We start from the raw sequence: 16,896 nt of genomic DNA, 5'->3' as shown, positions 1-16,896 counted from the left end.
CAAACTGACATAAAGATGAGTGAGAATGCTCCTATGATGGGTGGTTCTATTTGAGAAGTGACAGTAACAAGGTATCTATACAGAGGAGTGAGAATTAACAGTAACATGGTATACCATACTGCCTCCTTCCCCCACCCCCATGAGAAGTAATAGTAACAAGGTATCCATGCAGAGGAAGGTCTGTACAGTAATAAGACTCTCCCAGTGACTCTCTGCTTTCTATCATTTTCCATCTTAGTACTGTCTGACTTTCTTTTGTCAAGCTGAATTTCTCTTTGTGTGTATGCATGTCAGTACTAGAGCTTGAACTCAGGGTCTAGCTTTTTGGCTCAAGGCCGTGCTCCTATCATGTAAGCCATACCTCCAGTTACAGAATTTTGCTGGTTAATTAGATATAGGTGAACAGACATTTCTGCTGGGGCTGGTTTTGAACCATGATCTTCCTATCTCAGCTTCCTGAGTAGCTAGGACTAGAGGCATGGACTGCTCTGACACCCACCTTCCAAGTATTTTTACAAGCTACAAAACTTCAAGCTAATTTTGAACTTTGTTTATTCTGCCTCCCTTTTCACAGTGGTATTCATTACTATAGGCTCCACAGAGCCGCCTAGGTTTTCTTACAAGCTCTATCTTCAGCATCAAACCTTGTAGCCTCTTGGAATACCTAAGCTAGGCAGGAAGACCAGAATAAACTTTAGGGAGGGGAGAGGGCATGGATGCAAGTCAATGAACACAAAAATCTCTGTTAATAACAAGAATAAATTGGCCAAACCCACTGTATAAACATGATGACTTGAACTAATCACAGTGTATCATCAAGCTGAAAAAAAAATGATTTTAAAGTAGATTTAGGGGCTGGGAATATGGCCTAGTGGCAAGGGTGCTTGCCTCGTATACATGAGGCCCTGGGTTCGATTCCTCAGCACCACATATACAGAAAATGGCCAGAAGTGGCGCTGTGGCTCAAGTGGCAGAGTACTAGCCTTGAGCAAAAAAAAAAAAAAAAAAAAAAGAAGCCAGGGACAGTGCTCAGGCCCTGAGTTCACGGCCTAGGACTGGCAAAAAAATAAATAAATAAAGTAGATTTAAGTGTTCTTGCTAGAGGTAAGGGCAATTATGTGAGGTAATACATGTGTTATGTAGTTTAAATTAGCATTCCACATGTATGCATATTTCAAAACACGCTGTATACCACAGGTACAATTCCTATTTGTTGATTAATGATAATAGGAAAAATAATAGATATCATTGGAAAACATGACATAAAAATAATTTAAAATTATTGAACTTTTTTTCAATTATTGAATTGGATAATTGAAATACTTTAAAAGTAGAAATAGTAGAAAAGTAGTAGAAATAATAGAAAAATGAAGGGCTGTGAATATGGCCTAGTGGCAAGAGGGCTTGCCTCGCATACATGAAGCCCTGGGTTCGAATCCTCAGCACCACATATATAGAAAAGGCCACAAGTGGTGCTGTGGCTCAAGTGGCAGAGTAGCTAGCCTTGAGCAAAACAAAGCCAGGAACGGTGCTCAGGCCCTGAGTCCAAGCTCCAGGACTGGCAAAAAGAAAAAGAAAAAAGAAAGAGAAATGATAATAATACAAAAAATAATAATGCCGGGTGCTGGTGGCTCATGCCTGTAATCCTAGCTACTCAGGAGGCTGAGATCTCAGGATCATGGCTGGAAGCCAACCTGGGCATTAAAGTCTGTGAGACTCTCATCTCCATCAAAACGACCTAAAAAGCCAGAAGTGGAACTGTGGCTTAAGTGGTAGAGCCCTAGCTTTAAGCAATAGAATCTCAGGATTTCAAGCCCCAGGATCAGCATGGGGGGGGGGGGAGGGGAGAAGAGTGTAAGCTTATAGAATGTCCCCGGGCCCATAAGCTCTGCCCTTGGCAATGCGACTGCCCCTGGCTACCTGAGGGGCAGGCGGGGCACCTCCCACCTTAGTTGCATGAGGGTATAAAGACCCCCCTAAAAGAGAGTTCAGGTGTCATTTTCCTCTCTTCTGTGGGAACTTGGCCTTGCCGGTCCTGCTGGCAATAAACTCTTTTGCTCTACTTGACTTTGTCTATGGTCTGTGGTTCTTCTGGGACAATTTTCCTTTCGGGGAGGGGAGGGGAGGGGAGAGGAGAGGAGAGGAGAGGAATTTTTTTTAAACTTTCTTAAAAAATAACCTTTGGCTGGCTCATGCCTACAGCGCTCTGGTTTGCTCTCAATGAACAGAAGTCCTGAGGGCAGACACTATGCTCCTCTCCAGCTCCAGCTAGCTGCTCAAACATGGTCAACACAGGGGATTCCACAAAGGTTTAACCTGGAGAGGTTGAGCATGTGTGGTAGCTAAGCAGTGTTTGGAACCATCAGTGGATCTCATAGAACAGGCTTTCTCTAGCCAAGAATTCCATTAAAAAGAAACTGAAGGTGGACTACAGGGACTTTTAAAGTGGCTACTGAATGTGCCCCCTTTGCCAGACCTCTGGAGCTTTCTCCTACTGAAAAGTTTTACAATCTTGATTTTAACCTCAGGACTTCCTTGTGTTCCAAAAGAAACTGTTAGGTGGAATTCTGATTTAAAAAGAAACAATGTCTCTCCTTCATCTTCCTTTTCTCTTCTTCTGCAGCCTCAGAGACAGCAATAGACTGAGGCCCAGAGATAAGATGACCTAGTCAAAGCCACCAGCAAGTTAATGAAAAGGCCTGCATAGCCCTGAATCCATGTAGGTTTTTTAAATCCCAGATCCACAGTTCTTTCCCTAGGTTATCTTTTTTTCTACATAAGAGGAAGTGTTAGAATTACACGTACATGGGAGGAAAGTCAGTATAACACATCTCCTGTGTGGTAGCAAGCATTGTAGGGGAGTTGAGTTAAAAGGGAAATGATAGCCAGTGCCAGTGGCTCATCCTAGCTACTCAGGAGGCTGAGATCTGAGGATACAATTCAGTCCACTCACCCAGGCAGGAAAGTCATGAGACTCTTATCTCCAATTAACCACCAAAAGCTAGGCGTAGAGCTGTGGCTCAAGTGGTAGAGTGCCAACCTTGGGTGAAAAGGTACCCAGGTCCTGAATTCAAGCCCCAGAGGGAGGAAGCAGGAAAGAGGAGAAGGAGAAGGAAGATGGAGAAGGAAAAAGGAGAAAGAAGAGGAAGAGGAGGAGGAGGAGAAAAGGAGGAGGAGGAGGAGGAGGAGGAAGAAGAAGCAGAAGAAGAAGAAGAAGAAGAAGAAGAAGAAGAAGAAGAAGAAGAAGAAGAAGAAGAAGAAGAAGAGGAGGAGGAGGAGGAGGAGGAGGAGGAGGAGGAGGAGGAGGAGGAGGAGGAGGAGGAGGAGGAGGAGGAGGAGGAGGAGGAGGAGGAGGAGGAATGATTTTACTCTCTTGACTTTGATGGGCATGAATCATTCCCATTCTTTCTCTCCTTGAGAGTTCAAAAATCATCACTAACTGAACAAAGAAGCTGGCCTACGGAAACAAGAAACAGGAGGGCAGAAGTAGTCTTTTGAGGGAACATGACAGAAAAACAGAAAGGAAGACTTCTAGGCTGTTGTTTTAGAGAGGCTTTCTTAAGGGAATTTGGCTCTAAGGAATGTGACATGACATATCGGGCCACAAAGTAGCTGTTGCTCTCAGAACCAAGAATAATAAAAGTGTTCACTGTTGTAAAGTCCTCATGTCTATGATCAAATGCATTTGACCAATAGAAAAGTCTAGAAACTGAGAGCTAGAAGGGGGCAGTCTGTGGCTTAAGTGGTAGAACACCTGCCTAGCAAGCACAAGGCTATGAGTTCAAACTAGAGAGAGAGAGAGAGAGAGAGAGAGAGAGAGAGAGAGAGAGAGAGAGAGAGAAAGAAACAGAGACAGAGAGAGAAATTGAAAGATGGATAGCAACACCAGCATTCCATGGATCTGCCCCCCCCACATACACTGCTTTTAGGGTAACTGTCTAAACACTCAAGAAGATGGAGGAGGTTGGGGTGACTTCTTAGAGCTACTAATACATATAACAACATAGATGAATCATAAAACACATTATAAGTGAAAGAAGCCAGACTTGAAAGGCTACATACTGTCTGTTTTTATTTATATAACATTCTGTACAACAGAACTGTGGAAAGACAAAATAGAGCAGTGATTAAGGACTAGATAGGGAATTCATGACAGTTGCTGCAGAGAACTTTTTGCAGTGGTGAGAATATTCTGTATACTTTGATCATAGTGATGATTACTTGGCTTCCTGCATTTGTCAAAATTCAAGAACTGCACACTCAAAAGAATGAATTTTATGGTATATAAATGATATCTCAATGATCTTCACTTAAAAACAAACATACAGGGGCTGGGAATATGGCCTAGTGCTAAAGTGGTTGCCTTGTACATGAAGCCCTGGCTTCGATTCCTCAGCACCATATATATGGAAAACGGCCAGAAGTGGTGCTGTGGCTCAAGTGGCAGAGTGCTAGCCTTGAGCAAAAAGAAGCCAGGGACAGTGCTCAGGCCTTGAGTTCAAGCCCCAGGACTGGCAAAATAAAAACAAAACAAAACAAAAACAAACATACAAACAAAAGGACAGGTAACAGTGGATCATGCCTGCAATCTTAGATACTCAGGATGCTGAGATCTGAGAATCAAAGTTCAAAGCTAGGCAAGGCAAGAAAAGTCCCTGACATTCTTATCTCCAATTAGCCAGCAAAAAAGCCAGAAGGAGAGCTGTGGATCAAGTGGTAGGATGCCTGCCTTGAGTGAAAAAGCTCCGGGACAGTGCCCAGGCCCTGAGTTTAGAGCCTCAATATAGGGGACCAACAGACAGACAGACAGACACACAGACACACACACACACACACACACACACACACACACAGTGCTTCTGCTTCTGGGAATGCTGTGTGTATGTGTGTGTCCTTTCTGGTGAAGAGCCTCAAGTTTCCACGGATGCTAGGTTAGCAGTTCACACAAAACAGTTTCCCTAAGCAGCGTCATTTCTCTGCTCATTTGTTCATTTCCCCCAGGGACATACACTGCAGCAGGCACCCAGCAACTCCCACTCAGGAAAAGCCAAGGTTGCCCAGAAGGGAGAGGCGCTGATGGGGCAAAGCAGCAGCACAGGCCAGCTGAGCCACGTGGTTTAGCCCTGAAGCTGCTCGGTCACCACCGCCACCACCACCCCAGTTAATTATCTGTCTGCTGATTCATGAGCTGTGGTTCCTGTGGGCACGCTTCCTGGCCCTTCTTGCCAACAAGGGCAGGATTCCTGGGGCTGAGAGGAGATGATAAACAGAGATCCTGAGTAGAATGAGGAGTCACAGAGGAAAACTTTCTATCAGAAAATTCAGTCAAGCTGAGTTCTCCATCCTCATACAGTTGCCTCTCTCCCTATTTCATGCCTCTCCACACACACACCCCTCACCTCTGGGCTCACAGCTATAAGTTTGAGGGGGGTGAAAGAGAAATTTGCCTCCAGATGCCTCCTCCTAGGAGAAAGGGAAAGGTAGATGATTCCCAAAGGGTCCCCTGACCCCCAGGCAAGAATTTAAAAGTCTAAGTTGGTTGGGCACAGGTGGCTCACGCCTGTAATCCTAGCTACTCAGGAGGCTGAGTTCTGAGGATTGCAGTTCCAAACAAGACCATGCAGCAAAGCTGGAGAGACTCTGATCTCCAATTCACCCCCACCCCCCAACCCCAAAGAGGAGCTGTGGCTCAAGTAGTAGAGCACTAGACTTGAGTAAAAAAGCTAAGGGGGAAACACCCAGACCCTAAGTTCAAGCCCCAGTACTGGCACCAAAGAAAAGAGCCCAGGTGGATGACTTGAGGATTTTTATAAATTAATGCAAATATTGAAATATCCAAAGCATTGTTTGTTCATAGACGGTGTCTGGTTGTATAGTCTATGCTAGATCCTTCTGCATCAGCCTGAGATTATAGGAGTGCACCACCATGACTGGCCTAAAGATTGAAGTTCTTCCAGGGAAGTACATCATCTCTACATACCTTCTCATTGTGTTTCATAAATATTTATTTTATTGCCTGTTGTGTGAGGCACTGGGCACTAATGAACTAGGCACACCTCTCTCCTAAGGAGACTGAGTCTTTGGGATGGTTTTGGTGTCCTCTTTTCCTAAAGATAGAACTTGATTTTGTTTTCATAGATGGATAAAGCAAATATGTGGATCCCTCTTCTGCTCCTTAGTCTTGTCTATTGATTCTTGCTGGACCAGATGGGCTGAGATAAGCAATCCATCAAAGAAGAACGGGCTAAAATAAGAGAGGCCTCTCTATATGGGTGTCAGTAAAGGAAGCCTCTATCAGTCTCCTTCAGGGAGCCTGGACTATGGTCATGTATGAGACGGTGACATCTCTTGCCTCCAACACATGGATACCATTGGTAGGAAGAATAATGACAATAGTTGTCATTTATTGACTACTTCTTATGTGCCTTTGTTTCATTTATTCTGCATAATCAGAGAAGGATTATTTTCTCTGCTTTACAAATGAGAACACTGAGGACCTAAAAGATTAGGAAGGTCACATGCAAAGGTCACACCATTAATAAAAGGCAGAGTAAGACTGGGTTCAGTGGTTCACTTCTGTAATCCCAGCTATTCCAAAGGTGAAGAATGGAAGGATCATTGTTCAAGACCACACTGAGACCTCGTCTCAACCAATAACTGGGTCCTGTCACCCTGGACACAGATAAAAAAGAAGAATCACAAGCTAGATTAGGAATAGACACAAGACTCTACTCCAAAAATAACTAAAGCAAAAAGGGATTGGCCATGTGGATCAAGCAAAAGAGCACCTGCCTAACAAGAATGAGACTCGGTACCACCAAAAGAAACTCAAACCTCAGTACCACCAAAGAAAGGAAGAGACAGAGAGACGGAGACAGAGGTAAAATCAAGACTGAAACCCTTCATTCAACAGGCTTAAACCATAGCTGTCCCTTCTCCCATTCATGTCTGTGCAGGTCCTGAGGATTCCTGCTGGGGTCTTCAGTTTCCAGAAGAAAAATAAGACCTCAGTTCAGAACTACTAGGTTAAATAAAACTGTTGCATTTGGGAAAGACACAAAACTTAACACTTCTTAGGTAATGCTAATCAAATCATCTTGGTAGATAAGATCTGAAACTCAATACCATCTGCAGATAGCCTCTCTTCTCCCTATACCAGAAGCTCCTACTCAGAGTTGCCCTCTCTGAGCTACCCCCACTCCCACCCTGCTCTCTCTGCATCCTCCAACACTGCCTGTCCCAATACCACTGACATAATGCCATCTACCATCAGCTTCCCCAGGGATGTCTGCAACCCTGCCACCAACACTGGGGAGAGGGTGTCAATAGTCACAGAAACTGGACTAGTGGCTAAGCTCAGGGGGTAGAGAACTAACAGGCTCAAGGGTTTGGGTTCAATACCAAGCACCAAAAGAAAAAAAAAAGAGAAAAGGAAAGAAAGAAGAAAAAGAAAAGGAGAGTCAGGAGCTAGCTCATCACCATATTACCCTTTACCACTCCTAGTCCCAATCACAACCACGAATCTCTGAAAGTATTTTTTTTTTTTTTGCCAGTCCTGGGGCTTGAACTAGGGGCCTGAGCACTGTCCTTGGCTTCTTTTTGCTCAAGGCTAGCACTCTATCTCTTGAACTACAGCACCACTTCTGGCTTTTTCTGGATATGTAGTGCTGAGCAGTCGAACCCAAGGCCACAAGGCCACATTCCCAGCCCCTCTGAAAGTATCTTTGAGAGAGACATATGTATGCCTTGGCAGTTTGGTCCTAAATGGATCATTGCTACTAGGTGGACCAAAGCAACATGAGATATCCTGGAATGGGTGAGAAGCAAAGAGAGAGATAGACATCAACATAATATATTCATGCTTCATTTTCCCTAATGCTGAGCCAAGCGCTATGCTATCTCCTTACTTCTAAAACTGCAAGGAATTATAGCAACCATGCTTAGAAGTGAACGTAAAAGCTGTAGATATTTTTTCAAAGTCTGAAATCATTAAATGTTTAAGGTATTATCCTAATGAAGAGAGGAATTCGAAAGTTCCCAAGACAGAGAAATGCAAGTTACACTGATGTCATCAGTGACACATGACATACATGTATAAGCTATCACACTGTACATCCTAAGCATTGGTAACTGTTAGAATACGTTTTAAGATGTTTCAGGTGCACGAAAGCAGGCACTCGGAAGGGCCCTGTGGATTCCTCTATTCCCCCAGCCCCCAGCCAGCAGCGGTGAACCAAAGTGCTCACATCCTCCAGGCAGAATGCTGGAAATTCACCTGTGTTCAGTGGAGCCCCGATAGCTGGCTGCAGGAGGCAGGGCATCTTTTGACCTGTTTCTGCCTCTCTCTCACACACAGAAGTTTCTGCAGCTCCTCCCAGACAACCACGATCCCTCCATTGGGACATCCTTGCCCTGTCCAGTGTCTGTGTGCCCTGACACCTATACACACAGAAGAGTCCTAAAGGCAATCACCATGTATTTTCAAGTAGCTTTGAAATCACCTTACTATTATCTCTTTAAAAAAAATCCTGCCTGCTTGTTTTGCCAGTATTACTCTTTTGCAATATATATACAAAATATATGAATACATATTTGTATACAATATATACACACATACATAATATGCCAATATTATTTTATCCTTTCGCAACAACATACATACGCACATGTATGCATGTACATATATACACGCATGCACAAAATGCATACATATATAAGTTGTGTGTGTGTGTGTGTGTGTGTGTGTGAGCTCAGTTGCGTCCTCTGCAGGAGGGGAGCAGCAGCCCCAGCCCAGAAGGAACCATTCTCCCCACTTCAAGCCCACTCAGGGCTCCCCCAGGCCGGTGCAGGCAGGACCCCTCCCCTGGACTGCTCAGCGCCCTCCCCAGCCCCACTGAGGCCAAAGGCTGACTGCCCTGGCAGCTCAGGACGTGGGGAGAGAGGGGGGGACAAGCGCTCCCAGGTGACCCCTGTGTGGCTCTCTGGAACACTAGAGACTTCTCCGGTGCAAAGTGTCTCAGAAATGGAAGCACTGCTGCCATCCGAGGTCACTGGAAAGGCAGAGGCCCCCCCCCCCACCCCGCACAACCTGCTCCAAAACTCGATGGAGAATCACCAAATAATAATTTTTTAAGTCATAATGATAATGAACTCGGCGAAATGAAGTGCCACCCACGGAGAACGGGGAATGCCCAGTGAAGTGGCAGGCCTGCGCGGGCACCCTCTCCACCCAAGAAGGTGCCCGCGCGTCCCTCCGCCTGGGAGAAGACCCCGTCGCACCGCCGCTGCCGGGACGGGAACCTGATCCCCACCACCTGAGACGCGGGGCTCGGGGCTGTGCGCCCCACCCGCCTCCAGCCATCGGGGGAGATCAGCGCCCCGCTAGCGTCGCACCCGCGCCCTCCCAGGTCCACAAACGAGGCTGCGGCGGGGCGCGGACCCCGGGACGGCTGGGTCCCCGGGGTGCAGGAGCCTCACTCACCTCCGCCCGCGGTGCCGACACCCACGCCCGCCAGCGCCCCCAGCGCCAACACGGCGGCCCAGGCCGGGGGTCGCCCGCGCGCCGCCCGCATCTCCTCCGCTGCCCGCCGCGCTCCCCGCCCCAAAGCCAGCCCGGGAGCCCGCGGCCGCTTTTCCCCGCAGAGGACCGAGGGGAGGGGAGGGGAGGGGACGCGGTGGGTGGGACGCAATGGGGCGGGCCCACGCGCTGAGCTTCCTCCCCTCGGGCCCTTTTCTGGACCCTGCTCGGGAGAGAGGGCGGTGGGAAACCAAGCACGCTCTTGGCAGGGCCCGGTCTCCACCCACGACTGAAGAGCTGCCCGGCCAGCCAGCTCAGGAGGCCGCGCCCCCGAGGGGATCGTGAGGGGGTCTGGTCCCCACCCCCACCCCCGGAGTCCACGCCTGGGGTGCTTCCAGAAGCCAGGGTCCCTCCCCCCCCCCCCCCCCCCGCCTCCTGGACACCCACTCTGGGCGGGTGGTTCTTCCTCGGGGATTCCTGGGGCTCTTTCAGGATGTGGAGTCTCATTCATTCACGCTTCCATTCATTTCATGGACAAATGTTGATCTGGTTCTCTCCCTTTATTATTTACTGACTTCTCCCTCCCTCTCTGGCCCTCCCTAAAAAGGGAAGCTAATTTCATTCTCCAGCCTACTCTTGGGTCTACACAACCACAGCTCAAGTTTGTGATGGACCCGGGAAAGACTTCGCTCTACACAGCAGGGCCTATCCGCAGACAACATAGTCACTGCATTGCCTGCAGGTTCAAAGTCAGGCTTTGGAGCTTTGTGGTATTTGCCTCAAAGGCCTCCTGCCTACGGTTCCACTAGGCAGCCAACTCCTTTCTCTTGATCTCTGTCAGGACTTCCCCCAGAGCATCCTCTAGATGCTCAAGAAAGGAGAACTACTAGGGCTGCAAAGCCGGAAGCCACAGGAAGTGGCTGGCTGGGCCAGCGCCGTCTGCCACAACAGACAACTTTGGTGATCATAAAAGCCAGGCCAGAAGTGTCCACTCAGAGACTGACTGAAAGTTTCTCCAGCTCCTGAGCTTCCCTGAGGCCTGGCAGCTGGCAAGAAATACTGATCAGTCCCCAATGTTCCCTGCCTTGTCGTGTGACTGATCTTCCTTCCTTTTTCCACGTGGAAAATTCCACTTGTCTTCAAAACATCTTGGTTGTCATCTCTTCCATTGCATTCTCCTCTGTTGTCTCGTTTGTCTGTCCCCCCCCATCCCCCCTCATAGCCTCATCCTCTGCAGAGGTGGGCATGTCCCCCTGGGGCTGCTCGAACTAGGATATACAACTTCATAGTAACACATACCAGCAGAAGTGGTACTAGCAATTTCCAAGGGGACAAGGGAGAATGGACCCACAGGGGAAAGTTGGGCTACCCGACCCCATCCAGGTTTTGACACCCGAGCTCTAAATACCTTTACGTGGCTACAGAGAGACTCTAGGCCAGAAGTCATTTCAATAGCATTATTATTGTTCTAGAGCAAAATCCAGTTCACACCTGGACTAGATGTTTACTTAATTACTCAATTCCCCTTTATATATCCAGTCTCCAATCATCTAGGTATTTCTTCAGCCTAGCCCTGCTGGCGTCAGTCACTGGAAGTGGGCACTGACTCCAGCCCTGCTTCAAGCCCTGCTAAACATGCCACAGACATGCAAGCAAGTCTCTGTCAAGCTCACAGTTCCAGGAAAAGGCAGAAACTTGTCCATTTACATTTAGTATAATGATTGATGGTTGTGTTCACCTCTTCCATCTTGTTTTCTTCCATAGTTTCTGTTTCTCTGTAACTCTTTTTGTGCTTTCTTTTGCGGTAATCCTACCCCCCTACACACACACACACACACACACACACACACACACACACACACACACTGCATTTCTAGCTAGCTAGAGTTTTTTTCCTATCAGTATTTTAAAGATGTTCCACTGCTCCCTAGTCTCCATAGTATCAGCTGAGAAGTTCACCATCATTTCTTTTTAAAAATTACTTTGAAATTACAGTTACAAAAAAAGTTGCAACATGCCAAAGAAAGTTCTCTTATATCCTCCACCAAGCTTCCCTAATGCCCACATCTTGGATTACCACAATGTCATTGTAACACAAGAAAACAACATTGTTCAACACTGTGAACTAACCTAGTTACAGTATTTAGATTTTTGCCAGTTTTCCCACAAATGTCCTTTTCCTGGTCTCAACCCAATCAAGTATCCCATGTTGTGTCTAATTGTGGTATCTTTTCACTCTCCTTCACTCTGTGACAGCCTTTCTTTTTAGACACCTTCACTTTTTTCTAGAAAAAAATAATAAAAGTAACTTATTAGGTAGTTCCCAATAGATAAAACATGGCCAAGAAATGAAGCACAGCGAAGCAAAGAAGTAGAGCCCTTATTGGGAGAACTAGGAACTGCTTCCTCTCCCTACCTCTCTAAGCCCTATGGGAATAATGGAAGCTCCTGATTTCTGGCCACAGATGAGTAACCAAGGATGTGGGTGTGTGCATATTGGCTCAGCTACACTCAGCTCCTCTCCAGGACCCTAAGTTGGAAGGGCAGCCAGCCCCGCTCTGGATGGCAGGGTCTGTGCAGTAGATGCCTGGGAGCTGGCAACCAGCAGGAAGCTGAGGAGAGGGCAGCTTGTGTTAGGGACAAAAAAAAACTGCAGGCAGAACTGGAAATTCCTATAAATAACCACCTGCAGTGGGGAATCTCCAATGGTCAAGGCTAAGGTCAGGCAGGGTTGGCTGGCCAGAATGAATGATAGATGGAAGAGATTGGAGATATCTCTCTCTCTCTCTCTCTCTCTCTCTCTCTCCTCCTCTCTCTCTCTCTCTCTCTCTCTCTCCATCCTGGGACTTTAACTCAGGCCTGGGCACAGTCCCTGCTGAGCTCCTTTTGCTCAAGGCTAGTACTCTACCTCTTGAGTCACAGTGTCACTTCCGGCTTTTCTTGTTTTTGTGGTACTGAGAAATAGAACCCAGGTTTGATGCATACTAGGCAAGCACTCTACCACTGAGCCACATTCTCAGCCCAGTCATTTTCTTCTATTATCTTGACACTAACAAAATGATGAAGCCAGTTATTTTGCAGTATGTCCATCAGATTAGATCTCTCTGATTTTTTTAAATTTTATTGAGACATTTTATACAAAAATAAGTCTCCTCAGGGCCCATATCCATGGGTACATGATGTTAATGTGTCTAATTACTCCTAATGTTCACACTGATTGCATAGTTAAGGCAAGGTCTGCCAGGTTTGCTCACTACAAAGCTAGCATTTTTGTCTGTTGTTAACACATAATTTATGGACAGATACTTTAATTCTGTACAGTTATCTTGTTTCTGTTCATAATTCTACCCAGTAGTTTTTAACCACAGTAGTGTTTGTGGGTAGTCATTTTACACTTCCTTTTTTCTTCCTACAGTTACTATCTAGTATTCTGTATGAGGAAGGGCTGTCCTTCCTCATCTATGTCTAAAGGTGACTTATTTCTGTTAGAATGAGTGCCTAGATATTTATTTTATTCCTTGGTCCAATATGGTCCAATACTATCATGGTTTCGTTCCTCAAATTGTCCCCAGGTTTTCCCTAGATACTTTTTTTCTTGCCTGTCCTGGGACTTGAATTCAGGGCCTGAGCACTGTGGTTAGTTTCTTTTTGCTCAAGGCTAGCACTCTGCCACTTTAGCCACAGCGCCACTTCTGGCCGTTTTCTATATATGTGGTTCTGAACAATGGAACCCAGGGCTTCATGTATGTGAGGCAAAGCACTCTAACAGTAGGCCATATTCCCAGCCCTTCCCTAGATACTTTTACATTTGTCCTTTATCATTGATTTTTCAGTCACATGACTCTCAAGTGACAAGGAGGTATTTTCTTTATATTATCTATTTGAGTCTTAGACTTTTGGCTGTACATGTGAAACATATACATAATAGATATATAATACATATATTATATTAAATATAATACATATATTATATAAATGTTATATAATATATATGAAATACCTGTAGGAAAAAAATCTGCACTACTTCTTCAAGTATTTTCCTGTCTATTTTCTCTTTACCTGTTGAAATTTCAATCACACATATTCACATATTTTAGACTACTTATTATCCCAAACACTGCTGAAGCACAGTATCTTAGTTTGATTTTGGTGCTGGGGAGCAAACCCAGGGCCTCAGTCATTCTAAGTGAGCATTCTTATCACTAAGCTACAATCCCCAACACACAGTTTTCATCCTTGTTTTTAAATCATTTCAATACAGCCTATAAACTAAGCAGTCAATTGATCTCTCTTCAAGCTTTTTAGTCCTTCCTTTTTTCCTCTGTTAAGCCTATCTGGAGGAATTTTCTATTCAGACTTTCTAAATTCTAGAATTTCCTTTTGGTTCTCTTTTATATTCTAGAGTCTCTGATCTCTTCCATCATTAGGTCCGTTTTCCATGAAGTCTTTAAAGCCAGTTTACAGTTGCCCTCTGAGAAGCCCTAGAATGCTCCCCACCCCCTCCCCCTGTGCATATGCAGTTCCTCCACAGCCCAAGGTCCCTTCTCCATACAGCCCCTTCCCCTAAACGCCCCCCTCCTACCTTCCTAAACTCTCACCTCCACCTCTGCTCAGGGAAACTGGCATGGATGCCCTAGGGTCCCACTTCCTGCACCGCAATCCAGACAATGCCCCAAAGCAGAAAGCTGGGCAAACACAAGACTCACTTGACTTGTTTCTCTTCCATCCGAGATTACAGCTCCACTCCTCCTAATGGTCTGCGCCTAAATGTTTTCCTCAAATACTTTGACAAGATTTGCTGTTATGCATTGTAGGAGAACAAACACACCATCGGTCACTTTGTCCTAGCCAGAAGCAAAGATTCTAAAATTATTTATTCCTCTCTCCCTCTGTCCCCGCTCTTCCTCTCTCCCCTTCTCTCTACTCCTTTGCCCCTCCCCCCTCTCTCCCTTCTTCTCTCTCCCTCTCCTCTCTTCTCCCTCCTCCTCCTCCTTTTTCTCCTTCTCCTTCCTCCTCTCTCTCCCTCTCCTCTCTTCTCCCTCCTCCTCCTTCTTTTTCTCCTTCTCCTTCCTCTCTCTCTGTACTAGATTTTGTACTTCCTAAGCTTTATCTCTACATTCCATAGCAACCACTGAAAAACAAATAAAAATACTTCTAAATTGACATGTTGAATTACAACTCTTTGTACAATTAGAGATTAAAATTTAATATAAATAACTACAATAATAAATAGCTCCCTATGTTTTTACCTATTTGATCAACACTTAATAGCTACTTTTACTAAGCTATTTGTTCCAGAAAAGGTATTGGGTGACCTGAGTGTCCATTCTGTGATTCAGCCAAGTGCGGAGTGTGAGAGACCGGATGCTGAGGGTCTCCAGTGCAGGGCAGGTGAAAATCTTCCCTGAGATGCATTTAAAGAAGCACAAGGCCCTTACCCTTGACCAGGTGGATGCCAAAACAGATGTTCTTTTTCTTTATCCTTGTCAATAATCTGTCCCCATTCAGACAGTACTTCTATTCAGTAAGTTACTATCACTACTGTAAGTTAGAGAAAACAGATCTGTAGCATTTCTTGGACTTCATGCCTTCAATCCCCCTTTGTACAGAGTCACACGGTTTGAATTTGGGCCTTTTCCCTACTTCCTACTAGTTGGATGACTTAAAAAAAAAAAGTCTTGGCCAGGTGCGAGTGACTCACATCTGTAATCCTAGCTGCTCAGGAGGCTGAGATCTGAGGATCACGGTTCCAAGCCAGCCCAGGCAGAAATGTCTGTGAAACTCTTATCTCCACTGAATTACTCAGAAAAGGCCAGAAGTGGGGCTGTGGCTCAAGTGGTAGAGCACTAGACTAGAGCATAGAGAAACTCGGAGACAGCACCCAGGCCCTGAGTTCAAACCCTAGGACCAGAAAAAGAAAGTCTCCAAATCCTCTACATTCATTTTGATGATGATGATGAGAAGAAGAAGATAAGAAGAAGAAGAAGAAGAAGAAGAAGAAGAAGAAGAAGAAGAAGAAGAAGAAGAAGAACCTCTTTCTACCCTTTTCCTTATCCTCAGTCTTACACTACTCCCCTCCATTTCCAGCACAAATGTGGTTATGAAGATTCCATGAGGTGGTGAATAGAAAAACACTAAGGCAGAGAAATACATTCTCATTATTATTAGGATTTGTAGAGAGATTGCAGATCTCTGAGTTCAAATCCCTTCCTCTGGCTAAGGAGACTAAGCATGGCATAGTATCTTTTTGGCTCAGAAACCTCTCCTCCTACACATTTGGCAGAGGTTTTCCTTCTATCCATTGAGATGGCCCAGCTGTTCCTTTGGCTTAGAGAAGAATGGGCTTAGAGTTCACATGAACTATATGTGTCATAGCTTTGAATTTTAGGAAGCACCCCGAGGTTTTATCAGGGCATTTGGAGGGATGTATGAGCTCAGCCTTAGTGTTCAATATACATTCACAAGCATGTGTTGGGCTAATGCCTGCCAATGCCAAGCACTTCTAGGAATGCTAAGGTTGTGATAGTAAAGAATAGTGGCCTCTACGCCTGCCACTGGTAGAACCCCTATAATCCTAGCTACCCAGAAAATGAGATCTGAGGATCCTGATTCAAAGCCAGACAAGATAAGACAAATCCAAGAATACGGTGTGACCTTTAAGAAAAGGGGTCCTAATGGAGGGTCTCTGGGTCATTAGGGCATTAAGGTAGTTTACTCTGACCCTTGGAAGTTCTTCCTGAGATCCCTCTGGTAGTTCTACAGAGGTTACTATAAAAAAAAAATTGTTTTTGCTATTCGGATCTTTTATTGTTCAAAATGAATTTCTGAATTGCTTCCTCTATTTCATTAAAGAATGGTTGTGGGATATTGATGGTATTGCATTGGATTTGTAGATGCCCTTTGGCAATATTGCCATTTTCACAATGTTAATCCTTCCATCCAGGAGCATGGGAGGTTTTTCCATTTCCTAAGTTCTGCCTTAATTTCCTTTTTCAGGTTTTTAAAGTTCTCATCATAGAGATCTTCCACTTCTTCGGTTAAGGTTATTCCTAAGTATTTTATGTTTTTGGAGGCTATTGCAAAAAGAGTAGCTCTTCAGGTTGTTGGCATATATAAAAGCCATTGATTTTTGAGGATTTATGGATGCTATGGTTTCCCCTATAGGGAATAGTTAGTACATGTTAGGTTAGTCATAGCAGAAGATGACAATATCCCAATAGCTATGCCCATAAGAACATATAAGATGATGCTAAGTGAAATGAACTCCCACATTATATAAACAAGTGGCATATAATTGTTGTAATTATTTTCAACATGCCATATGAAAACCATACCCTCTTTTTTGCTTTTTTCTCTTTTTTCCCTCTGGTATTCCCTTC

The 16,896-nt window shown here is 45.2% G+C and overlaps 1 protein-coding gene across 1 annotated transcript in view; it reads right to left on the bottom strand.

Moving 5' to 3' along the window:
* Itgb3 (integrin subunit beta 3) overlaps window positions 1-9,572 on the bottom strand; it is a 56,752-nt gene extending 47,180 nt beyond the window's left edge. Inside the window, exon 1 of the mRNA XM_048366879.1 lies at window positions 9,482-9,572. Within this exon, the coding sequence (XP_048222836.1) occupies window positions 9,482-9,572 (91 nt within the window). The remainder of the gene's footprint in view (window positions 1-9,481) is intronic.
* Window positions 9,573-16,896: the final 7,324 nt, after the last annotated feature.

This window comes from Perognathus longimembris, chromosome 17 (genome assembly GCF_023159225.1).
Source record: "Perognathus longimembris pacificus isolate PPM17 chromosome 17, ASM2315922v1, whole genome shotgun sequence".
Classification (NCBI taxonomy): domain Eukaryota; kingdom Metazoa; phylum Chordata; class Mammalia; order Rodentia; family Heteromyidae; genus Perognathus; species Perognathus longimembris.
This window is presented reverse-complemented; position numbering and strand designations above follow the sequence as displayed.